Source organism: Ceratotherium simum, chromosome 33 (assembly GCF_057802395.1).
Source record: "Ceratotherium simum simum isolate JZ-2026a chromosome 33, ASM5780239v1, whole genome shotgun sequence".
In the NCBI taxonomy this organism is placed as follows: domain Eukaryota; kingdom Metazoa; phylum Chordata; class Mammalia; order Perissodactyla; family Rhinocerotidae; genus Ceratotherium; species Ceratotherium simum.
Genome location: NC_141932.1, coordinates 15,936,491 through 15,962,455, shown reverse-complemented (window position 1 = coordinate 15,962,455; position 25,965 = coordinate 15,936,491). Strand labels below are relative to the sequence as shown.

General features: G+C 48.8%; 1 protein-coding gene across 2 annotated transcripts; it reads left to right on the top strand.

The window, feature by feature from the left end:
• The first annotated feature begins 9,856 nt into the window (after positions 1-9,856).
• Positions 9,857-19,950, top strand: LOC147912850 (MHC class I-like protein MILL1). 2 transcript variants are annotated; one of them, XR_015549472.1, is made up of 6 exons: positions 9,857-9,987; positions 14,175-14,438; positions 14,684-14,959; positions 16,064-16,342; positions 16,461-16,649; positions 17,078-19,950. XR_015549472.1 is itself a non-coding variant. In XM_087421511.1 (5 exons), exons 1-5 carry the CDS (start codon positions 9,897-9,899, stop codon positions 16,562-16,564), a joined length of 1,014 nt encoding a protein of 337 aa, XP_087277637.1. In that variant the 5' UTR covers positions 9,857-9,896; the 3' UTR covers positions 16,565-19,950. The 2 variants fall into 2 exon arrangements, 1 of the variants encoding a protein (XP_087277637.1); XM_087421511.1 differs by having other exon boundaries at positions 16,461-19,950.
• Positions 19,951-25,965: the final 6,015 nt, after the last annotated feature.

Below are 25,965 nucleotides of genomic sequence, written 5' to 3'. Positions count from 1 at the left end.
GTTTCCCTGAGTCCCCCACTTCTGCTGGGTCTGGACGCTGATGTGGTTCCCCCTTCACAGTGAAGGACACGCTCCGTTCCTCTTTCACTGGGTCCTCGCCCTGGTTTCTGTCTGGAGCAGGTGCATGTCATGGAGGAGCTGAGTCTGGGCCTGGGCTCCAGGTGGAGGGGAGTCTGGGGAGCCAGGGTGGAGGCTCCCTCAGGGGAGCAGAGACGCAGAAGGCAGGATCTGTCCAAACACAGAAAAGGGGGGAGAGGGGCATGGCTGCGGACTTGAGGGAGAGGTCGCACTTCCCTGGCCCTGGAGAGAACCTTGTCTACACTGCGGTGGTCTCTGCGCCCCCGAGGGATGGAGTCCTGCAGAAGCTGGTGGAGGGGCCTCCCAGTCCTGACTGCACGAGGTGACCTGGACCCACAGAACTGACCCCACAGTGTGGGGTCCTTCACCTTCTGTCTTCACATCCTGACCCCAAGATGGCTCTTCTCAGGTGAAATTCCATCTATCTCCCTCGGACACCCACGTTAAGGATAAAGCCTTTGAGAATCTACTGATGGTGGTGGAATTTCTCCTACAGAACTTCACAGACAAGTAATATTGACAATGACCTTGACCACAACAAGCAAACTCAAGTTGATTATCTTACCACTCTCTCTCTCTCATGAACTCAGTGAAAATTGCGACTTCTGAGTGTCCTCTCCCCACCCCTCCCCCGTGTCTGACACAAAGCCTGGGACACACGGGGTGCTAAGTGGACAGGTGCTCCTGAGGAAATGACCATCAGTGGAGAGACAGAGAAGGAGGTGGGGAGAGCGCCCTGGGGGCTGTGGGTCCCATGGGTCCTCCAGGGCCTTTTTCCTGTTCATTCAGGAGCCACCTCAGCGTCCTCCCCACACATTCCCCTGTTCCCCAGCCTTGTCCAACCTGGAATTTTCCATTGTGTAAAAACTAGTCTCTCACCTGAATGCCCTGAGATGGGGTTTAGTGAGCCCTGGGCTGGGGCTGTGAGGTCAGGGAGCTGACAGGCCCCCCGGGAGGATGTGAGGGGTTAGGATTCCAGGAGAGTAGGAATGAGGCCATTGTGCTGGGTGTGAGCGCGAGACATTTTGGGGAGAGGTTTGTGGCGGGGCACCTGCTCCTGCCCCAGGGCCCAGCGTGTCTCTGCAGGCCAGGCATGGGATATGATGACGTCACCATCTTTTCAGGAGAAATAAAAGCACCTGCTGAGATCCACTGATCCTCTCTCCACTCCACTGCAGCCGCCCAGCGCCATGGCTGCCCAATGCTGCATCCTGGGTAAGGAGGATCCAACCCCAATTCCCCTCCCCTTCCACAGGCCCATAATCCCTAGCCACCCAAACACAGGTGACCAGATTCCACCCTAGACTGCTCCTGGCCTTTCTATGTGTCTCATACAGAACAGACACCACCTCAGACCTTCCCCTGCCTCAGGCTGTGCTCTCCGGGGTGGACCCCTGGCTGCGCCGTCAGCCCCACCTCATCCCTCTGCTCTCCTACAGCTGTCTCGGCCGCTCTCTACATCCTCTGCTCACACGGAGCCCCAGGTGAGCCCAGGAGGGACACTCAGAGTTGGGGTGCGGCTCCCAGAGGGCTCCAGGTTCGGAGGCCCTGCCCTGCTGCCTGGTCACACCAGCTCCGTCTCTTCCAGTGTCCCCTACGGGAGCTCACCTGATGCTGTGCCAGCCACACATGACCTATGGGGACAAGTTCTACCACACCCTGCAGCACTGTCACTGTGACGACGCTGTGGTGCCCTTGGGCAGGGCCGGGAAGTGTGGCAACTGCACCTTCAGGGTCTGCTTCGAGCAGTGCTGCCCCCGGTCACTCAGACACCAGGAGTCCTTCCTGGTGAAGCTGAAAGGCCAGAGTTGTTCCTGGGCCCCGTCCCCGGATGACAAGGTTTGTCGCAGGTGAGGTCCTGTCCCCTCTAGGGGATTGGGGCTGCAGGGGAGCGGGAGGATCTGGATGCCTGTTCTCTCCCTAATGCCTCCCCCTGGCCCTGTCACCTGCTCCACTCCATCTACCTCTCCCTTTTCTCTCCTGGTTTCTCTCTCCCTTTGTGTTTATTTCTCTCAGCCTCTTTGCTGCCCTTCTGTGTCTCTCTTTTCCACTCCTCTGCCATGTTGTGTCCGTCCCTCCATCTCTGTCCACCTCTCTCTTGCTCACTCTCTCCCTCTGTCTCTCTCTTCAGTGTCGGCTGACAGAGGACCCGATGACCAGATGACTGCTGGATTCTGCTTCCTGGATGAGCCTGGGGAGAGGGGCCTGGTGTGGACTTGGATCTGGGACGTGGAGTGGGTATTTGGAGACAGGAGACACTCAGACTCAATCCTCCTGTCTTGTTCTTTCTCCTCTTTAACACTCAGCCTGAATCTGCCCTTTAATACTCAGGGTGACTAATACTCAGGTGAGTAATAATTCCTGCTCTTCAAAATTCTCTGATGGTGTTGCTGAGGTGCGTCCTGTGATCATAATAAGAACCACAAGGGCCGGTCCAGCCACAGCATTGGCTCTGGTTGGGGAAATGTCTGTGGACTCACCACAAGTAATACGGACCCAGGTGAGTGTCTCAGGCACTCCTGCCCCATGGAATCACTATCAATAGTCAGAGACCCACAGAACACCCATTCATCAGTTGATAGACATTGGGTTGTTTCCATTGTGGGGCTATTATGAATAATTCTGCTGAATATTCTTGTACAAATGAGTGTGGAGAGGTATTTCATTGTGGATTTGATTTGCATTTCCCTAACGTCTAAACATGTTGATTATCTTGTCATGGGTTTATTGGCTCTGTGTATGTCATGTTTGGGGAAATGTCTTTAAATCCTTTGTCCATTTTTTAATTGTATTTTTGGCTTTTTATACTTGACCAGCAAGAGTTTTATTATATGCTGGACACAAGTCCCTCATCAGGTATATGATTTGCAAATATTTTCTTTCACTTTGATGACTTTTCACTCTCTTGATGGTGTTCTTTGAAGTACAAAGTTTTCAATTTTAATGACGTCCAATTTATCTATCGCTCTACGGTTTTGGTGTCTTCTAAGGAACCATTGCCAATCTCCAGTTCATGAAGACTTAATCCTATGTTTCTTCTATGAGTTTTATAGTTTTAGCTCTTACATTTATTTCTTTGATACATTTTGAGTTAATTTTTAACATGATATGAGGTACAAGTCCACTTCATTGTTTGCATGTGGATATCCAGTTGTAGAAAACACTGTTCTTTCCTCTATTGAATTGTCTTGGCACCTTTGACTCAATTAACCTTAAGATTAAGAGTTTATTCTTGGAGTCTCAATTATATTCCATGGAAATGTATGTCTATCCTTCTGCCAGTGCCACACTGTCCTGATTATTGTAGCTTAGCCTTAAGTTTGGAAACCAGGAGGTGTGAGTCCTCCAAGTATTTCCTTCTTTGTCAAGATTGTGTTGGCTATTCCGAGCCCCTAGTCTATCACAAATTTTAGGTTCTGGTTGTCAATTTCTGCAAAAATAGTGTTTGGGTTTTTATAAGGATTATGTGAATCTTTAGATCAGTTTGGGAGAGTATTGCCATCTAAAGAATAATACGTTTTCTAATCCATCACCACGGAAGGACTTCTCGTTTGTTTAGTTCTTCTGGAAGAGTATCTTTGTTTCATAAATAAGTTACTTGACATTGTCCTTCAGTGCTATCTTCATGCTATCAGGATAAAATAAAATATTCTGTCTTCTATTTTCCTGTTATGGCCAGGAAAGTACTGACATGTAACTCACTGGTGATGTAAACAGTCATGATTAACTTGTCCAGGTCTGTCCTCTCGCCTGAACTTCAGTCTTCAACATGCTCTGTAGTCTCCTGATCTTCACTCCAAGGGCAGGAAGTTCTCTGTGATGACCTCCTCTCTTCCCCAGGGAGTAACCCTGCAATCCAGCTGTTAGGCTGTGCACCAGATGCTTGACTGTTCTTTGGTTCCTCTTGCCCAGTTGGCACTACTTATCTCTAGTGGCATTAGTCCTGGTTTACTGATTCCCAGGCTGTCAAGTCCTTATAGATCCCACTGGTGGTGAGTCTTCTGACCATCAGCCCCTGTCTCCATTTCTCTTGCTCTGTATCTGGTGTGTCTACATAACTCGCTGCCCTCCCCTCCCCAGCCTCCCCACCCCCTGCTGGTTCCCCCTCTTCCGAGGGGACAGGGACCACACTACTCCTGCCAGTCATTTCTAGGCTGAAACAATTTTTATAGGTATAAATTTTCTCTCCATTAATATTATTGGGGACCTGCCCGCAACCTGCATTAGTATATACTCTTTCATAAAACATAATATGCCCTTGGATTGTGAGGGAATGTGCTGGAAGTCCACTCATGGAACTTAGGATGGTGAGTCCCAAGCTTACCTACAGGCTCGAGAGGATTTGGGGCGAAATCTCCAAGGTCACCATCTGCCTGTGTTTTCCTGCATCACTGTTGCCTCCTGACTGTATCTCCTTATGCTCCTCTGGGAGGAGGGAGCTGGAGTCTCTCTTTGCACAGCCCTGGGGCTGAGCTCAGGTTACAGAGATGGTGGAGATCATCTGAAATTGTGCATAATGTGGCCCCTTCCTAGACATGTGCCCAAGGACGGGACACCCAGTCACCCCAGCATCTCCACATGGTGCATCCTCCTCTAATAGGGGATCTAATTGTGGTGGCTCCGTCCACACAGGAATGTGGGATAACTCATGTACGTGGAAACTGCTTTGTGTTTTTTTCTGGGTAGATTCTAGTTTTTTAATCACAAATATTAAAGTTTTCCAGTCTGACAGTGTTGTATGGGGCACGTCTGGAGTCCCAGCGTGGCGCGTGTCTGGCCCTGCCAGGGAATTTATCAGCTCATTCTCTGTTCTAAAGCCCCTCCTACTTCTATTTGGTTGCGTGGTTTCCGTTTGCTGCGAGCTCTGCTGCTGAGCATGTTAAGCAGGGGAAGCATCTGGTGTGAGAGTCAAGGTGGTGGCCACGGAAAGCCCTGTTGCAGGAAACAGGAATGTGGCCTGAAACCCAAAGAACACAGGGGGAGCGAAAAGCAACCTGCCCTCACCCCATCAGCAAGCACGAGACAGGGCCTGAGGCACCGGGCAGTCCCAGTCCTGCATAGTTGACCTCCTCCCTGCACAGCTGAAATTCCTCCATGTCCCTGCCTGTCCCCTGGAGGGGCTCCCTCAGGACGATGGAAATAACACCCCAATGCTGCCAGGAGGGGGTTTCAGCCTATTTAGCCCCCGGGGCAAAGGGTCAGCCAATGAGAAAGGCTGTGACTGGAGGAAACACAATTTCTTTCTGTCTTTCACATTCCAGAAGCGCAGATCTCCCAGCACTGCCCAGGAGCTGTGGGAATGTCTTTCTTGGGGTTTGATGGGGGTGCCTGACACCAGGGCCTGCTCGCCCTTTCCAGAGGGCTGGTCCCAGGACTGATGGAGGCCACTGGCTGGGTGCTTGGTGTCTGAGTCCCGTGTCTGTAATCCACAGAGGGGCCTCCTATCAGGATCTTCCCTACACAGAGGAAACTGAGCAGAGGGAATTCAACCAATGGGGTTTCTACATCTCTTATTTCCCATGAGAACGTGAGTGTCCTCTGGTGTCTGGAGGAGACAGAGTCTCCAACACCTGGGTACATGGCTGTGGCCCTGGCAGAGCTAGTCTTTGGTGTCACAGAGTTTTAAGTGCAGTAGAGGCAGCAGACTCGTCCCTCGACAGTGACAACGAGACTGGGCAGAGCAGAGGCAGCTGGCTGTAGGATTTTTGCTGGTGGTGGTGGTGGTTTGTGGTGCCTAGCGATCCCTGCTGGATGGAGAACAGCCCCTCATCAGGAATGTATATTAAATGTATAATGTATATATAATAAACTATATTTCATGTACTAATGTACATGAAATAAAGTTTATTACACACACAGAAGACAACAATAGGATTCCCCAAGGAGAAGGCTCAGGTTTCATCCGGAGGGAAGTGGGGTCATTAGCTTTGGCTTTTATTTTTGGCTAGGAGTGGGTCAGGTCTTGTTTCTTATGGTTTGAACTTCCTGTAGGGGTGAAGGGAGGGAGCCTGCAGACTTTCAGAGCTGGCCAGGAAGTGAGGCTGAAGGGAGCACCTGTGGCTTGAAAGCTGTCAGAGAGAAACATCCAGAAGGTGTCTCCCTCTTGGTTACAGAGAGTTGAACAGGGCTATCTGTAAGGGCGTCTTTGACACTTTGAGGAGGGGCAGAGGCATGATTTGAAACCAGGGCTGCCTGACTCCAAGGCCTCAGTGCTGTTGAGTTAGCGATCTCAGTGTCCACACATCTCAGGACCAACATCTGCCCTCCAACATGGCCTCTGAGCCCCTTGCCGTGTCCTGTCTCCCTCCACATTCCTGCCTCAGAGCCTGACTCAGCACCCTGAGACACCAGGCTCCAGGCTCCAGCTGGGCTCCTCCTGCCCCAGAGATGCCAACTCCAGCCCTGCCCTGGGCAGTGTGCTCCTCTCTCTGACCCTGGCTCCAGGATCAACCTCACTCTCTTCACAGCAGAGACAACCAGGCTGGGTTCCAAGCCAGCCTGCAGCCCATTCAGGAAACGCCTAGAACCAAGAAAATGACAGCTGGATCCCTTCCTGGATGACATGATGGGTAGTTTAAGTCAGTGGCTCTTAGGAAAGGAGGTGAGCCCGGGGCTGGAGCCATCTCCATCCCTCTGCTTACTAACTGTTTGACTTCCACTCCCCAGGAAGAACTGATATCACAGCATCATGCGGCTTGCACACAGTCCAAAAGAAAGTTTCTTTAAACAACAATCGATAAGATTCTCTGTAGTACACACTCTTCTATTTTCTAATCTGTTTTTTCTTTCAAAATTTGAAACCATAACAGGCAGGAACTACTCAACATTTTTTACAACCTAATAGAGGTTTGGAAACCACTGCTCTACCTGCAGCTGTAGGGACAGGAGGCTAAAAGAGCAGGGAGAGATGGGGCTGGGCGGGGCGTGTGCTGCCCCCACTCCCCATGGAGAGACCTCAGACGTTTAGGACTCTGGCAATTGCACAATTATTTCTGCTGCAGCAGCCTCCTGCCTGGTCTCCTGTCTCCTGTCTCAACTCCGTGTCCACCCTCCTCACAGCAGACAGACATGGGGACGTGCCACAAATCTGACTGTAACTCGACTGGAGAGTCAGCTCGCCCAGGTTCTTGGTCAGCGTAAGACGGGAATTCAGACACCGACACACAGGGAACAGCAAGCAAGCAAAGATTTACTAGAGGAAAGGTCAGATACACTCCAAGTGAGGAGCTGGCACTGCCAGAGAGCGCATCAGCCCCGAGTCTTGGGTTAGTTTTATTTTTATTTGGGCTGTTTAGAAGGGAATTAGCATCATGTGGTTATCTGCCAATAATGGCTTTTCCCCCACCCACACATTGGGAGGGGGAGTTCTTGATGTTCAAGGGGAATTTCTGGAACTGTCATGGCAGCCATGCCCCTCAGAAGGGGGGCTAATGCACATGGAATTTGTATGTAAATTAAAGAAAAGTCAACGTCCTCTAGAGGTGTACAGCAGAAGGCTTTATATGTGCTGTTTGCGCACCCATTATTTTTATCATCGCGGTTGATGGCCTCAGACTCAGTGGGTGGTGTCAGGCAGGTCTCAGTTCACCTTTATCTGCATCTTGTAGGATGCCAGCAAGACGCTTCACTGATGCAGCAAGGTCTCCAGCCACGATCCTCTGCTCATGTCTACCCACCTACCTATCTCATGACCACTTCCATTTCCTGCTTATGACCCATCCATGGCTCCCGGTGCACTGAGGATAAAATCCACAGTCCTCACGGAGGCCCACAAGGTGACCGCCCCTGCTGGCCTCTCTCCCTGCCTGCCCTCTGCCATCCCAGTGCTCAGCCTCTCTGAAATAGTCACAGTTCTCTCCCATTCTTAAAATCTCATCTCACAAGTCCCCTCCTGCAGCTAGACACCTCTGACCCCTGTGTATCCCATCCAGCCCTGCTCACTCTAGGTCATCAGTGTCTGGGTGGCCTGTGTTCTCCACTGGACAGTAAGACTCAGAAAGACAGGGCCTGGGCCTAAGTCACCATGTGTCCCCAGCATCATCTAGCTCAGGTCTGAGCACAAAGCAGATGCTCAGGGAATATTGAATGAATAAATGGATGGATGGATGGATGGATGGATGGATGGATGGATGGATGATGGACGACAGCACTGTTTTCCACGTGTATCTGACTGGATGTTTGCATCTTCACATAGTAACTTCCCTTAATTGCTCCCTGAAGTTCTTTGCAAACCTCTTTCCCTTCCAGTTGACTCCTCCTCCTCCCCTGTGTCCTCCTCATGTGATGTTTCTGCACAGCTGTGCCCCGTGAGGCCCCCCTGCTGGGGAAGGGTCGCATCCTCCCCTTCCGACATGAGATGCATCTCTCTCCTCCCCACCCCATCACCATGAATGTGGCCATGAGGGACTTGGGGGGTTTCTGGGCCTGGAGAGGTCTGCCATCAGGGGCATCCACTTGATCCTGTCACGTTGGTCTTGAGGCCTGAGGCCTGTGGAGGCCCCTCCAGGCTCACTGTCAGCTTCCCTGGGCTTGCAGGCACCAGATGCCTTCCCTTCTCACCTACACAGTGCCCTCCTACTGGAGCTCTTTCAGACCCCCCAGAATCCCCTCCCCTGGGGCACCTCCACACACAAACACACTCACCAAGCAACAGCATCTCTGCCACATTCTTTCTGCAGCCTCCTCCCTGACACCCTGGCCTCCACCAGGCCCCAGACCCTCCCTCACAGCAGGATCTCGTCCCAAAGACCCTTTCCCAAGGCCCCCCAGCTGGACCTGGTGATGGTGAGACCCTCCCCACAGCAGTAGGATCTTGTCCTGGGCGAGACTGCAAGTCCCTCTGCTCACAGTCTGCCTGCCAGGCTCACTTCCTTGGAGGAAAAGCCTCAGCCCTGACTGGTGACCTCCCTAGGGGGCTGAGACCCTCCCACTTCCTTTACCTAGGGGAGAAAGGAGAGGAGGAGGGGCTTAGTCTGAGGGGAGGGGTGGAGGGGTAGGGAGACTGGAGTTACATAACTCAGCTTGTGGGGAAGGGGCTTCTGAGCTCCACACACAGCAGACCCCACCCTGTTGTGGGATGCGGTCTGTCCTCGGCAGGGGCAGCCACAGCTGGGCAGACACAGGGCAGGGACTCAGACGGGCCCGTGGGTGGGGGTACGGAGACCCCGAACACCTGGGACCAGGCAGACTTCAGCCCCTCCGCCTCCTCAGCCAGAGGGAATCTGAGACCCTTGAGGCACAGACTTGGGGTCCTAGGCAGAGCTGATGTCGAGGTGGGGTCTTGGGGGCCTCTGGGGCTCTCCATACACCCAATCAGAGTAGGGTGGACTGGGCCGTCAGTCTTTTTCTTTTTTTTTTAATAATTTTATTTTATTTATTTTTCCCCCAAAGCCCCAGTAGATAGTTGTATGTCATAGCTGCACATCCTTCTAGTTGCTGTATGTGGGACGCGGCCTCAGCATGGCCAGAGAAGCGGGGCGTCGGGTGCGCACCTGGGATCCGAACCGGGCCTCCAGCAGCGGAGCACGCGAACTTCTCCACTAAGCCACGGGGCCCGCTCCTGGGCTGGTAGACTTTAAATTATTATTATTTTTTTAATTTTTTATTTATTTTTCCCCCAAAGCCCCAGTAGATAGTTGTACGTCATAGCTGCACATCCTTCTAGTTCCTGTATGTGGGACGCGGCCTCAGCATGGCCGGAGAAGCGGTGCGTCGGTGCGCGCCCAGGATTGGGCTGGTAGACTTTAACAAGATCGAAAACGAAAGCGGATGCTGAAAACCAATTGCTTTCAAATTGCTCACCCAGAACTCTCACAGGAATGGGGATGATTTTCCCCGGGGACCCCAGAGCCCTGAGCCACCTGCTGCTCCTGTTGCTGCTGCTGGAGGAGTCGCGGGGGTTCCCCCCTGGTGAGCGCCTGGGCGGCGGTGGGGGATGGGGGGAGTCTGGGTGCGGATGGGGGACCGGGCTTCGTGTGGGGCTGGCGGGAGGAGAGGGGACGTTAGGACTTGTGGAGGGCGCGCTTGCAGGGGGCTCTACCGAAGGGGGCAGGAGCGTTTGAGTCGCCCGGCGGCGGAGAGAGGGGATGTGGGGAGGGTCTGGTGGATGTCCGCAGGGTGGTGCTCTCGGCGCCGTGTTTCCTGGGACTGAGGGTCCGCAGGGGCCCGTGAGTGGGGACCTGGGAGGAGGCGGTGAGTGTTTGTAGGACCCGGAGGCGCGGGCAGGGAGGACTGTGAGGGTTCCCGAAGACACGTGGAGAGGGGGGTGGTCCTAGTGTCCCAGGAACTCCGCGGGGGGGGCGATGTCTGGATGGGGTGTCCGCAGGGAGCCAGATGAGTGCCTGGGGCCCGAGGTGGCGGACGCTGAGGGTCTCTGGGGATGGCAGGGAGGCAGGTGAGGGTCTGGAGGAGGCAGTGTGGTGGCGGGAAGTGGGGGAGGGGGGCTGCGATGAAAGGAGCAGTGAGTGAGGGAAGTAGTAAGGAGCATGTAGGTGGCTACTGAGAGGGATGGTGAGTGTGTGTGTGTGTGTGTGTGTGTGTGCTGTGTGTCTGTGTGTGTGTGGTCCTCGTGAAGGGGGAAGGTGATCAGCAGGGAAGCTGGTATTTGGGAGCCATGGTGGGGGATGGTGAGTATCTGGGGTCCTCGGAAGGGGGCGAGTGTCTGAGGGGCTGCAGTATGGGGGTGGTAAAGGTCTGGGGAGGTGGACCCGCAGGGGGCATCAGATTTGTGCTGGCCTTATGAAACGTCTCTGGGGTGCTCTCTCGTGTTCCATCTTCTAGTACAGTTTGTATAATACCGTTTTAATCTTACACGTTTGTTAGCATTAACCAATGAAGCCATCTGAGCCTGCAGTTTTCTTGCTGGGAAATATTTAATCATGGCCTTAATTTCTTAATATTTAAGGGACTATTGACTTTTTCTTCTTATATCAGCTTTGGTATGATGAATTTTTTTTCTGAGAAATTTGTCCATTTTTATTGTATATAATTTTCTAGTTCACTGATTTCTCCTTTTATTTTTATTATATCTTTTGACTTTTGTTATGTATTTTATGTTCCTTTTCTAATTTCTTGAGATTGAAGCTGAAAGGGTTCACTATTTAGTCTTTCTTTTTTTCTAAAATATGCATTTAAGGCTGTTACTTGTTCTCCAGTCACTACTTCAACTGCACTCCAAGGTGCGATATGTATTGTTTTCATTCTCGTTCAGTTCAAAATATTTTGTAATTTCCCTTACGGTTTTTTCTTTGACCCATGGACTATATCAAGTGTGCTGTTTAATTTCCAAGCAATTGGGGGTTTTCTAGATATCTTTTTTAAAAATTGATTTCTAGCTTATTACCACAGTGGTCAGATGACATATTCCGAATGGTCTCAATCCTCTGACACTTGGTGAATCTTTCTTCATGTTTCAGGGTGTGGCTGATTTTGGCAAATGTTCCCTGTGCACTTAGAAATACCGTCTGTTCCCTGTGGGTCAACTGTGTCAGGTTAATTCTGTGGTTCAGACTGGGTACCTTACGGATTTTATGTCTGCCTGTTCTCTGGTTATTGTGAGAGAGTTGTTAACATCTCTCGAAGTGGTTTGGATCTGTGTCTCCTTTTAGTTTTGCTAATTTTGCTGTATGTACTCTAAAGCTTTGTAATTGGAAACATACAGATTTATGATGGTGAAATCTCCCATTGCATGGGCCTCTCTTTACTCAGTGCTTTTTGTGTTAAAACCTCCTGTGATGTTAGTAGAGCGATTCCTGCCTTCTTCTGGTTAGAGCTGACATTTATATCATTTTTCCATTATTTCCCTTCCAGTCTTCCGATGTATGTGTGTGACTCTTATAGGCAACATAATTTGATTTTGTAACTTTTTCTTTTAACCTTTTAATCTGATAACCTTATTGTTTTGCCTGGGTTTTTTAGTCCACTCACATTAATGTAATTACTGTTATGTTTGGATTTATATCCACCATCTCGCTCTATATCTTCTATTTAGCCAATCTATTTGTTCCTTTTTATCTCTTTTTCTTTCCTTCTTTTGCATATCTAGCTTTTTCAATACTCCATGTTTTTCTTCTATTAATTTGTTAAATGTACATCTCTTACTCTTCTCACAGTGGTCATTCTAGGGATTGTAATATGTATTAGTATTATAGTCAAGTACTAATTATGAGTTTTAACAATTCCCAGCTATTGCTAGACCTTTAAACTCATTTCCCGCCGCCCCAAACTCTCACAAAATTGTTGTCATAAACTTTAGTTGTACATATACTTTCAATTCCACAGAAAATGAAAATGATGGTTCTGTTCCTTCAGTATTCCTCGGATCTACTCACACAGTTGGTCTTTGGACTTCCTGCCTGCGTTTGCTTCTTTCATTCTGGGATAACATCTCCTCTGCCTGAAGAGCTCCCATTGGCTTTTCCTTTAGTGCAGATCTGATAGCAGCGACTATGCACATTTTTTTTCTTAAATCATCTTTATTTTGACTTCCTTCCAGTATAGTATTTTTCCTGGCTATAGATTTGTAAGGTGGCGATGAGTTTATTTCAGCACTTGGAAGATGTCGTTTCACTGTGTTCTGCTTTCCATAAATTCTGTTGAGAAGTCAGCTCTGACGGTCTTATAAATTGCTCCCTAAAAGTAATGTCTTCTCTTCTCTGGGTGTTTTTCTTTTCAATGTTTCTGCCTGTCTTGGATGGTCAATATTTTGGCCATGATGTTCTCCGGTGGCTTTGTTTCTGTTTATCCCGCTTAAAGCTGAGAGCTTCCTGAACCTGGTGTTTACCTTTCATCTGTCCTGGAAAATTCTTGGCTATTATCTCTTTGAATAATGCCAGTGTTGCATTTTCTCTCTTCTCTCCTGAAACTCCAGTGTATAGATGAGAGGGTCGCACATGTCACTTATGCTTAGCTTTCCCATTTTCTCCATTCATATTTCTCTTTTCTTCTGTTTTTGTATATTCCATTTTCCTGTGGTCCAGCTCACTAGTTCTGTTTTTCTCTGTCTAATCTGCTGCAGGTCCCATCCAATGAGTTCACAACTTCAGATATTGTGTATTTCATTTCTAGAATTCCCATTTTATTTTTGTATATTTCAGTTCTCTGTTGAAATACTCTTTACTTCCAAATATTTTGCCCATTTTCTTCCAGTTTCTTTTTTTTTTAAGATTTTATTTATTTATTTTTCCCCCCAAAGCCCCAGTAGATAGTTGTGTGTCACAGCTGCACATCCCTCTAGTTGCTGTATGTGGGACGCGGCCTCAGCATGGCCAGAGAAGCAGCGCGTCGGTGCGAGCCCGGGATCCGAACCCGGGTCGCCAGCAGTGGAGCGCGCTCACTTAACCACCAAGCCACGGGGCCGGCCCTATTCTTCCAGTTTCATAAACATGTTAATATTAAAATTTTTTTCTGCTAATACCAACATTGGAATCATTTGCAGGTCAGCTCCAGTTCTCTGGGATCTTCTCCATTTCTTGATTACCAGTCTTGTATTCCTGACTCTTTAGAGGTCAACAAATTCACGTTGAATCCTGTCCGTTACCTACATTACACCCGTCTTGGCTTCAGTTGATGTTATTTGCCGCCCAGGAAAGGTTTATTCTTTCCCTCACTTCAGCAGATACAAGGGCCTTATCACCTCAATTCAATCAGGATCCACCTGGGTCGGCACAAGGTCACAGTTCTAGGAGGATTCCACAACTGGCGCTGTGGTCTTCAGAGGTTTCAGCTGAGAGCCTAGCAGTTCTTTTCTGGGTGTAGAAGACCATGGGAAATTTCCGTTCTGCCTGTCGGAGGCTCCCAGTCTCTTGCCCTGTGCAGCTGTGATCTCAGTCATTTCTGCTTCCGTCTCTCTGCCCAAATATACTTCGACTTTCTCTTCCATGTCTTAACTCCTCTATAATCTCTTTCCACCCTAGTTTTTTTGCCGGACCATCTATTCCTCTCATCCTGTCCATCACAAAACACTCTGCTTGGTTCCTTGCACTCCCCTCTGGGATGCGTCAGGACACAATAGCCCGATTTAACTAACTCAAGACAGAGGCAGTGTTAGAAACATGGAACTTGGCCATGTGAATCACCCACGTGTCCTCCTCCCTCAGGAACCCACACTCTCCGCTACGACCTCATGGCCCTGTCTCTGGACAGACCTGGGAAGCCCCAGTTCCTGGCCCTGGGGTACTTTGATGATGAGCTTTTCTTGCGCTATGATGGCAAGAGCCACAAGGCAGAGCCCCAGGGTCTAGGGATCGAATCGGACTTGGGAGCTGAGACCTGGGAGACAGAGACCAAGGACCTGAAGGAGAAGGAGCGGCAACTCAGGCAGATGCTGACAGAGGTCATGGGCCAGCAGGGGCAGGGCCGGGGTGAGTGGGGGCAGAGCCAGGGGCACGTGGGTCTGAGTCTGGTCCCTCCCCTGTTTATCCTGCAGCTGGGGGAGGGGAGGGCCCAGCAAGGCTGGAATTGCACAGAGAGGTGAGGCCCCCCTGAGACTACACCAGGTTCCTCACATTTGGGTGGAGGAGACGACATACCCTTCTGGGCGGGAGTCCTGTTGGGTGTAGAGGTTCTGGGACAGTGAGGTGACAGGTCACTGCCTGGGATGGGCCAGGCCTTCACTCCCTCCAGGCCACATTGGGCTGTGAGCTACAAGGAGACCTCAGCACTAGAGGCTTCTGGCGCTTGGGCTACAAAGGGCAGGACTTCCTCACCTTCGACTCACAGACCCTCACTTGGACGTTGGCCACGCCCTCAGCCCAGCACATCAAGAAGCTCTGGGAGACCCAAGGCCCCAGGGCTGATCTGGTTGAGACTTTCCTGCGTGTGACTTGTCCTGCACAACTCTGGAGATATTTGGCCTCCTGGAGTGGCCTCCTGGAGAATACAGGTACTCACCTGGGCGGGAGGGTCCACCCACTGAGTCTACCCCTGGTTCCTACAAGGAAGAGAACTTTCCTCTTGTTCTCTGAGTGGCTGTCCTGCACTGGCCTTGGGCTAGGTGCTGAGTTCTGACTGAACTGTTGGAGAAGCACACTCATGTGGGTGGGTGAGGGGTCTCCTCTTGACACATTGCTGCTCAATCAGCTGGAGAAGTGGAGTGCCCTCAAATGTGAGCCCAGATCTCAGACCTCAAGCCCCAGGCAGGCAGGAGAGGGAAACCTTTTCTCTCCAAGACCCTCATTCTCTGGGATGTTGACTTGACGGGGAGAGACGTCTAGGTTTGAACTCCTTGGCAGAGGCCCTAGGATGAAGCCAACCTGGTTGGAAGCCAAGATAGAACAAAATATTCCAGCTCTGGAGCAAGGGTCACATGTTCAAAGGCAAACCACCCAGAATCATATTACCAGGGTCATTCCACTTCTGTTCTACTTTCACTTTTAGAAAAGTCCACTTTTAAGTTTCCTCTTCATCTAAGTCTTATGACATAAAATAAAACGAAAGAGTAGATACTGTGTGTGTGTGGGCGGGGGTGGTGGTGGATGAAAATACCTATAATCAACCAGAGGTCTCCAGAGGAAAGTGAGGCCCAGCACGAAAAAATCGGGCTGCAGGGCCAGCTGGCCATCCTTGTGGACAGTCCCTCCATCCCCCTGGAGCATGTGGAACCGATTCTGTTGGGAAGGAAGGAGGTACATCACCGAGGCAGGATTCTCACTCCCTGTAGACCAGAGCAGCCCCTTTGTCCCATCAGTACCTATAAATTCTTCAAAACTGTGTGCTGAGCATCCTCAGGTGGATCCGATGGCCCCTGAGAGCAGGGAGTTCATCTTCTCTCAGGCTTTCCAGGTGGGCGAGGGCCGGGGACTGTTGGAGCAACGTGGGGGCCTCCCACAGTTCTCTCTCCACTGGGGACGTAACCCCCCTGGAGGGATGGCTGGGGTAATGTGCATGGGTCATTTATAAGGGTTGGCTGGTTCCTGCTCTTGGTTTCCCTGCAGTGGAAGGAGGGAGCCTCCTTGGCCTCACTGAACTCTGCTTTGTCTCCCCCCAGATGCCCCGTCAGTGACTGTGACCCGCAGTAAGAACATGCTGGGCAAGGTCCTCCTGAGGTGCTGGGCTTTTAGCTTCTATCCTCGGGGTGCCATCCTGACCTGGCTTCGGGATGGGGAGCCCATGCACCAAGGCACCTTTGGGCCTGGGGTCAGCTTGCCCAGTGGGGATGGGACCTACCAGACCTGGGTGGACACTCGGGTCCTCCGTGGAGAGGAGCAGAGGTTCGCCTGCCACGTGGGACACTGCGGGCTGAACACCATGGTCCCTGCAGTCTCTGGTGAGGAGCTGGGGGAGCCCTCGGGGTCCAGGGAGCTGGAGGCAGAGTTGGTATAGGATCCTCGTGTGAAGAAGGGCCCACTGGGTATAATTGAAGCTCATTTCATGGTGACCTCCAGGAACTCAAGGTCAGAGGGCTTCCTGTGCGGCTGCTCCTGCTGCGGCTCCTCTCGCTGTCTCCACTGTCGCTGCTGTGCTGTATTTGGTGGTGGTCGAAGCCTAGATGAGGAAGCACACAGAGGATGTGAGAGCCCAGGGGAGAAGCACATGGGACAGTGAGGAGGACGGATCTGATTCTTCTCTGGGTGGTGAGTGGTGACAGCTCTCTTCCTGCTAAAAACAAGGCAACAGGCCCTAAATGGAGTCACTTATGCTAAGTCCCACGTCATCACCAAAGCAAGATTTCACTCAGTGACAGTTTCAGCTCTCCCAGACATGGAATCTTAAACCCCTCAACCAGGAATCTGCTCAGCACTAGTCAGGTCATCTGCCTGATAGACCCCAGCCATCACCTAAAGGAAGGTGAGCTTGCAGTAACCAAGCTGCCTTTTTGCCTAACATAACTTCCCTGTTCCTGCTCCCTTATGCCTAAAAATCTCTTGCCTTGGACAGCTCTTCGGAGATCCTTTCTATATGCTAGACAGGATACTGCCCGGTTGATGAATCTTTGAAGGAAGCCTGTAAGATCTTTAAAATTTACTCAGTTGGATTTTGTTTTTTAACATTTCTTACCCAGGAACAGGAAAAGAATAGACAAGCCATCTTCCTGCTCACCAGATGAGGGAGACGAGATGTGTATTACGAAAACTGGCTAAAAAACATAAAAGATAAAGACCCAACCATTTATCCTGCCTTTCCAATTCACATAAGAACTGGACCTCAAGAGATTCACTTAGTTGAGAAAGAGAGGGTTTTTTTTGTACAGAAGTAGTCCAAATAATAAAGATAGAAAAGCAAAGGCAGAGTGACATTATTACCACTTTGTGAGCCTAATGAATGAATGGATCTCAGCCGTAATCATCCACGGCTGCCAGCCTGGCCACTGGAGAGACAGCTTGATGTGCACTTCCTGGTGGAAAGACCCTTGATGTCACTCCATCATCGATTTACTGGAAACAGGAGACAATTGACTGGAAACAGTGAATCAAGTTCAACCACATGGTGGACAGGTCCTTGGTAAAGGCACAGTCTTTGTGGAAAATTACAGGACAAACTACCTTATTCCTTCACCAAATAAACTGTCAGGAAACAAACAAACAAACAAAAGATGGAGAGGGTACCTGAGGGTTACTGTAAATATTTAATATGATTACCTTTCCACCTTGTTATGAGAAGAAGTTAATCTTGTCAATTTGCTGTTTTCTTGTTTAATCTGAGGGGTGACTCAAGGGTCCCAAGGATTTATGAGCTTGTTTTACAGAAGAAGGAGAATGCCTTCAAGGAAGTTACCATCACCAGATAACCAGCCCCAGCTGCCATTGATGTCCAGAAGTCAGATTTCCCAGGGGCTCATCAGGAGTGACCCCTTTGTTTCTCTGAAACTCCACCTCCCAAGCCCCTTAGCTCTATAAAACCCCCTGCTTTCTTCTTTTGTTAAGGTAGATTTCAGAGAACTTATTCTCTCACCTTCTTGTTTTGGCCAATTCGAATAAACCTTTCCCCACCTCCAAGCACTGATGTCTCAGTGTCTCAGTGATTGGCTTACTGCACATCAGGCACACAAACTTGAGATTAAGAGGTTCGGTATTAATTTTGGTGAGCCACCAGGAGTCGCATGCCTGTGGCTGGATGGCCTCCTGGTGAGGGTTCAAGTGATCAGTGGCCCCCAGCAGCTGCCCGGGCTTCTTTGCCCAGGGGCCTTCCCCTGCTGCTCCATTCTTCCTGCTGGTGTCAGCCAGCCTCAGCGAAATGCTTACGTGGAGTGGAGAAATGCACTGGACTTGAGTCTACTTTTGATTTTGCATTTGTCTGGTGTCGGATTTTATCTTTGCGTGGGTGCATTGATCTTGTGTGCAAGTCAGCTATGAGGAACACTAAATTGACCCCTACCTCTACCCCCCTGGGTTACATTTTCCAAAATTTGGAGACTTTTAGCTACAAGCCAATGAAAAGGAAAAAGGTCATATTCTGTTATAACATCACATGGCCACAATGTTCTTAAGACTCTGGAGAAAACTGCTGGATCATGGATCCTTAAATTGGAAAATCTCTAAATTGGATAAATTTTTAGAGAGCTCTCATCATAATTGTTTTATTGGTACCTATGAAAAGACCAAATTAAAAAGGAAATACAAAAAAACAATAATGACTAGCCTTAAGTTTCTGACTCAGGCTGCAATTAAATTGAAAAAATGTAAACATATAAGTATTGATAAGATTATAAAGGTTGGAATGTTTGAGATAATTTTATATAAAGAGATTATATCAACTTTGCTTGAGTGTGTTTTCAAAATTGACATTGTATCTGGATGGGAATGCCTCCCCTACCTAATATTATAAGACTTGTGGATGAAGTCCTACTGAAAGCTATGATTGGAGGTACAAGAGTTGGTGGAATTAAGTGATTACAGCTCTTTTGCATGATTGTATTATAAATTGTACTGTGGGGATAGACATGGTGTCTCACTGGGGGAAACATTCCCCCGGTATTGATAGGGTAAAACAGCATATAAATCTGCCCTTCAGATAATGTTAATTAAGCGTACTAAAGGAAGTCAGTAGGGTTGCCTGAGCCCATACAGTGTGAGATATTTTTCTACCTCCAGATGGTATGGCCTAAATTAAGAACTCTATTTCACTGGTTTAAAGTAAATGATCTTTAGTAAATGAAAGCTTGTTTAAGTTTGTTGGTTTGATTGAAATAGGCATGTCCTCATTTTCAGAGAGATTCATGGAAAGGACTCTGACACTTACTCTAGAATACTGATTTCTGATGAACTTTTGGATCGTAAAACTGAACTAAGTGGGAAATTATAGAACTTTAACAGAGAAACTGATGACTTCATGAAACCACTAACAAAAGGTAAAGAGTTATGGGACTAAATGGACTGATGAGGATGATTATAATTTTTATGACTTTTTTATTGGAAACATTGCTGATTTTTTAATGTTTTGTTTTTCAGATTTAAGAAAACCTTTTCCTCTTTTCTCTTAAGCTAACTATGACTTATAGCAGTTTGCAAATTACATCTTTGTGAGCAGAATTGAAACATTTACCTTTTTCTCTCTACCTGATGCCTCCAGAAATTAGGAACTCTTAGTGAGTGACTATTCTTATACTCATGGCAATATAGTTATTTGCATAAGATCAATAAGAATCTGTTCTCCTTATAATGAGACACAATTGGAAACTCTGGTGATGTTACCAGAGTTTTGACTGCATTGTTACATTTGAGAGAAACATGCATAGACTCAGATATGACCAGATCACTAAGGGAGAAAGATTCACTTAATGAAATAAAGCCCCTTGAAAATATTGGCCTGGTACCTTGTTTACAGGGTTCCCAGAAGCCCTGCCAGGTGAGTAAAGAAGGTCACTTCCCTGACAAGTGCAAAGAACCTCAGGATATTTTGGGGAATCTCAAGAGAATAGAAGAATTCACCCAAATCTTCTCACCACTTAAAAGGGCCCATCCACTTGGATGACAACTGGTTTTCGGGTCCCTGGTCTTTTCAAGTTTTCAGTAAAACATGATCACCAGATCAGAAGCCATGTGGAGGAACATCAGGTGGATATGCAGACCTACGAGGAGCAAACTGATGGACAGAAGTTAATACAGAGCTTAATGATTTAACATAATTAGTAATCATAACATTCCTTAAAACATCCAGAGATTCAATCCCAGGGAACATGCCTGAAGGAGTCTCCCATATAGAATTTTAAAAGAATTCAACTTTAGTCTACTTCACGGAGCTTCTCTGACCCTTAACAGGGCAAGGGCCAGCACCTTATCCCAAGGGAGTTGTGTTCCTGACTGATTTTCGTTATTTTTTTTTTAAGGTGTGATTTTTCTTTGCATTTTTTTTCAGTTAATTGAGCTTTCCAAGCTGAGTATAGTATTCATCAGATGGTTAAGCTTCTGGACACTTGTTGGGTTATTTGGGAGACAAACACTGGTCCACTATCATTCTGTAAAGTAATAGGCAGACCAGACCTACGGGTGATTTTTTTAGCAACATGGGAGTGACTTCTGATGTTTTCTCAGTCCTAGTGGGAAAGGCTTTTACCCACCCAGTGAAGGTGTCCACAAACACTAACAAAAACCTGAAATTCCCTGTTGCCCATGCATCTGGGTAAAGTCTATTTGCCAGTCTTTAGTAGGCCATTTCGCTTTATGCTGAGTGCCCAGATGTGGGGGAGTTGAAGTGGTCTTGGGGTTGTTCTTTGCACAGGTGGCACAATTTTTAGTCACCTGTTGCATAGTCTTTTAGAGGTGTGGCCCTATGATGTATTTCTGGACCCAATAGATTCTCCCTCTGGTGGCCAGGGCAATGCATGGTAGCTCCATGGGCAGGCTTATTAATAGCACCAAGCAGTTTTAAGGCTTTTAGGGCCATGTCTGATTTCCTTTTTTTCTGGTGTTAAGAGTCCCCTTTCCTTCCAGATTGTCCCATGAGCATGCACTACAGCAAAGCCATAACAGGAAACTTTGTATATATTTACTTTTTTCCCTTGAGCTAGACGTAGAGTTTGACTGAGGGTGATGATTTCTGCCTTTTGAGCCAAGCTTCCTGGGGGTAGGGTGTTAGCCTCCAAAGGCTCTTGTGAAGTTATGACCTCATATCCCGTGTATCTCTTACCTTGATCCATGAGGCTGTTGTCGTCTGTGAAGAGTTCCAAGTCCAGTTCTTCCAGCAGACAGTCCAACAAATCAGGTCACCTAGAAGACACTGTCTCCATAACTTGTAAACAGTCATGTTCTAAGGCTTCTGATATCTCATCAGGGAGTAAGGTGGCTGGGTTTAGGGAGGACAATACTTGCATCTATACATTTGGATTTTCCAAAAGGATGGCCTGGTATTTGTCCATCCATCCTGAAGTGAGCCAGAATCCCCCTTTTTACTCCAATAATGTGAGTATTTGATGTGGCACATATACCATGGTGAATTGGCCCAGGGTGAATTTTTCAGCTTCCTTCTCTATGTTGCAGGTAGCAGCCACTGCCCTGAGGCAGGGGGCTAGTCTTTGACAGTCTGATCTAATTACTTGGAAATATAAGCCATTGGCCAGGGGCTCCTGCCCAGTTTTTGAACTAAAGCCCCCAAGTTTATTCCCTGCCTTTCATGTACATATAGGATGAAGGGCTTGTCCAAGTTAGGAAGTCTCAAAGCTGGGGCTGAAACTAACTTTGCCCTGATTGTATCAAAGTCTATCTGACACTCCTTTGTCCATTCTGGTGGCTCCCAGTCCAGCCTTTTTAGAACCTCATAGAGGGATTTTCAGAAACCAGCCATGCCCAAGAATCCTCGTCGCTGTTGCAGGGTGGTGGGAGGGTCACGCATGCTCTAGCCCTTTATTGGTCTGGAAGCAGTTCCCTCTGGCATTCTGATAATGTCAACCCTACGTATGTAAATTTTGTTTGCAGATCTGTGCTTTTTTTTTTTTTTTGAGACCTTGTACCCACATTCATCCAAATGATTTAAGGTCTTTCTTGTGTTGTCCAGACACTGCTCATAAGTGGGGCTCACTATCAGCAAGTCATCCACGTACTCTACCAGCAATCCTTCTTGTGATTGTAAGTGGCTCTAGTCTTTAACTAGGGCCTCCCCAAATAGTGTAGGGGAGGTTTTGAAGCCCTGGGGGAGCACTGTCCAGCAATATTTTTGAGTGGCCCGAGTGTCTGGGTCACGCCATTCAAAGGCAAAGAGTTGTTGTGATTCTTTGAGCAGTATGCAGAAGAATGCATTCTTTACATCCAAAACTGAAAACCAGCCGTATTCACCTGGAATGTTGGTTAGCAAGGTGTAAGGGCTGGGCACCACAGGGTGCAGGCCCTGAACCACCTTATTTATGGCACGAAGGTCCTGAACAAATGGATATTTCTCTGAATGTTTTTATTTTTTTTGACCCGGAGAATAGGAGTATTATGTGGTGACTGGGCAGGTCTGATTAATTTTGCCACCAGGAATTTCTGCAGCACTGGTTGAATGCCCTTTTAAGCCTCCTGTTTTAGCAGATATTGTTTCAGGCTATATGTATTGGCTGGACATCCTTTGCTTTCCCAGGCTTCCCTTTTGCCCATAGGTCCTGTCTTACCTCCTTGAAGTTTTCGGGTGACAGCGGGTCTGGCAGTGGTGTCTGAACACTTGACAGTGCCATCTGGAACCACAAGGATGATTGTTCCAGGGGCACCTCAACCTCTAGCTGGCCTGGAGCAAAAATCACTTGAGCATTGAGTTTACACAGAAGGTTTGGTCCCAGGAGGAGAACAGGGCATTCAGGCATATACAATGTTTCCAATTAAAAAGAACCAGGGTAGAGAAAGGAGAGTGCATCCAAATGAAGCCAGCCAGTTGCCCTTGTCCATTTATGCCTATGGGATATTGTCACAGTGGAAATTGCCCTGCTCCGGGAAGGGCCCCCAGACCGAATTGCGTCCCTTGCTGGGTTCGAGAAGCAGAGTCCCTCTCTGAGACCTGGCAATCCTTGAGGCGTTTCCCCCCAGACAAGCCAAGGGCCTGGAAAAGCGGGGGGAGGAGGAGGAGGGGGGGAGGAGGAGGAGGCTGGGGACTGCTTGGTCCATTGTTCCCTCTTCCCTGATCTAGACATAGCAGCATAAAGGCTTAAACATAACAAATTTTGTCTTTCTTTCTTTCCTTCTTGCACAACAATGTTAGCTGCAAGATGGCATCATAATTGAGTGACCCATTTGGGGGCCACTTTTCTCTTGAGCCCAGTGTATACTGGGGCCAGGCTACATTACAGTAAAAGATCATCCTTTTCTTTCTTTCTTTTTTTTTTTTTTTGTGAAGAAGATCAGCCCTGAGCTAGCACCTATGCCAATCCTCCTCTTTTTGCTGAGGAAGACTGACCCTGAGAAAACACGCATGCCCATCCTCCTCCACTTTACGTGGGGCGCCACCACAGCATGGCCTGACAAGTGGTGCGTTGGTGCATGCCTAGGATCCGAACCCAGGCCACCAGCATCGGAGCACGCGCACTTAACCGCTACGCCCTAAAGCCAGCCCCAGATCATCCTTTTCTTTGTCATGGGCTCATAACTGAAATCAGCTCAACTAGCCAGCATGCAGTGTGACGGGCCATTTTTTTGGAACAGACGGAGTGGTGCCCATGGCGATAAAGTTTGTGTCAGACAATTAATGGACCCAGAGAAGGGTGCAGGGCTTGACTCCGAGTGTCCAGATAACTATGGGACTTATCCAAATCCCATTCCACCCAAACGTACAGTTCTCACACCACTGGTAAACAAGCCAAAGAGGCAAGAGGTAAGGTCTAATTTCCCCACGCCAGTGTAGGAGGTCAGGTGTCTGGCGGAAAGTCTCTATTTTGCAGCAAGTCCAAGTCCAGCATACTCTAAGTCCAAACCTAACTTCCACACAATGAGAGCAAAGAAGGTGCCAGACAAGACACACAAAGAGGGGGAAAAGATGGTCAGGCCGTGCTCTCTTGGCTTTTGTTAACATACAAACAGCAGAGCCTACACTGAGGGGTGCAATTCTGGCTTGACACTTGACAGAAAAAGTCTCAAACTTCACGTCCCCACAGATGACGTAAGAAGCACTGGAAGTGTGCTGAGGGATTCTGACACAGAGAGAAACTGGCACACAGTTTCTGTGTGTGTAGTGGAACAACACACACCCTCAACAGGAGAACAGACCACACAGGCATGTGCACCACAGACAAACCAGAGACCAGTATTCCAGATAATATACTAGGCAGTCTCTACCTTTCTTGATCCCTAAACAACGACACCTAAACCAGATGGACCTTGGCCTGCCCAAGGCCCCCAGACAAGGAAAAAGGAAGACAGTACCCGGGGGGTGCACTCTGGACGACTCACCTAGCTGCAGATGCAAGCTCATCAGCTTAGGATCCAGTCCTTCATTTCCAGATCACTGAAGCTTTAGAGGCAGTCGGCAAGTGAGGAAGCCACAAAGGGAATTCCCCAGGTGGGAAAACAGAAAAGGAAAAAAAGCCACCAGGCAGCTGCAGGGAAAAATCCCAAAACAGCTTCCTCCAAGTCAACTAGCCACGGGCAGAGGCTCGTCCCACCCGGGGTGCCAGAATTTGATGCTGAGCAATGGGCCTGCTCTGCTCACCATGATCTGAGCCAATTAATTACAAGTTAGAGATCAAGAAATGAAGTTTAATTAGATTAGCCTGCAAATCAGAAGACAGGTGACTAATGTCTCAAAGACCCATCTTCAAAGATTACAGAATCTTCAGGTAGTTATATAGGGAAAATGGGAAGGAAGGAGGGGGTCTAGGGATGTTGGTCTCCAGGCACGACAGGCTCCAGGCATCACATTGTTCCATTCTTCTGTGATACCTTGTAGGTGTGTTGCCCGCCAGTGGCCAGCCTGTTCCTGGAGAGACACTCATAGAACAAAATTTTAATTTATCAAACTATTGGGGAGTACATGCTGAAGTGGACGCCATAAATCAGGAGAGCATGTGAATTTTTTAGAGTATGTGCAGAACAGTGAGTAGTCACACAGAGGAGGGGCTGGGGCCATTTAGTGTAACAAGATGGCCTCACTTATGTTCACTTACTGTGTGAAGTGGGAATGATGACTTTGGCTTTCTCTTTTTGTCTAGGACCTGGGACCAGGGTGAGGTTCCTGCATGTGGGCTGGGGTGGAGGATTTGAACTTCCTTCTGCTGCCAAGGGAGGGAGTGTGAGGTCTGCCCAGATGTGCAGTGGAAGTGAGGGAGGTGGGGCTCAAAAGCTGTCAGAGTTAAACATGAAAAATCGAATCTTTCTCTTATGCAGAGAGGTAAACAGTGTTGCCTGTAAACGGCATATTTGACTTTTTGAGAAAGTATAAAGCTTTGAACCCAGGGCTGTTGGACCCCAAACCCTCATCACTGTCTAGTCAGAGGCTCTCAGTGTCCACGGAGCCTTGGCCTGGCCTTCAATGCCCTCCCACCAGCGCAGCCTCTGAGACCCCCTGCCCTGATCTCCCTCCACCTTTCCACCCGGGTCCTGACTCAGCCCCTGGGGAGACCAGGCTCCAGGCCCAGGATGGTGGGCTGGGCGCCTCCCTCCTCAGAGACGCCAACCCCAACCCTGCCCCCAGGGGGAATGTGCTTTTCTCTGGAACTGGCTGGTGTCCAGGCCAACCTCATCCTCCTTTTGGCAGGGATGCTGGGCTGGGCGCTGAGCCCATCTTCAGCCTCCTGGAAGCACCTGGGACAGAGGATGTGAGACCTGAACCCATTTTTTGGAGGACGTGACAGGGCGGCTAAGTCAGTGGCTCTTAGGAGAGGAGAAGGCGAGCCTGTGCCTGGAGCCTTTACAGTCCCCTGCTTATTAACCGTTTGTATGTGACTTACTAGGAAAAATAGATATGACACCATCATGGGGCTTACGCATGGTCCAAAACAAAGTTTAATTACCCAGGAATGGTGGAGGGTCTATGCTATGCACACTGCTCTATTTT

Bases quoted from the DNA above. Each gene is read 5' to 3' on its own strand.
- LOC147912850 (XM_087421511.1), top strand. From the start codon at position 9,897: ATGGGGATGATTTTCCCCGGGGACCCCAGAGCCCTGAGCCACCTGCTG. The intron at 9,988-14,174 runs GTGAGCGCCTGG...CTCCTCCCTCAG, and splicing joins GTCGCGGGGGTTCCCCCCTG to GAACCCACACTCTCCGCTAC. The intron at 14,439-14,683 runs GTGAGTGGGGGC...GGGATGGGCCAG, and splicing joins CCAGCAGGGGCAGGGCCGGG to GCCTTCACTCCCTCCAGGCC.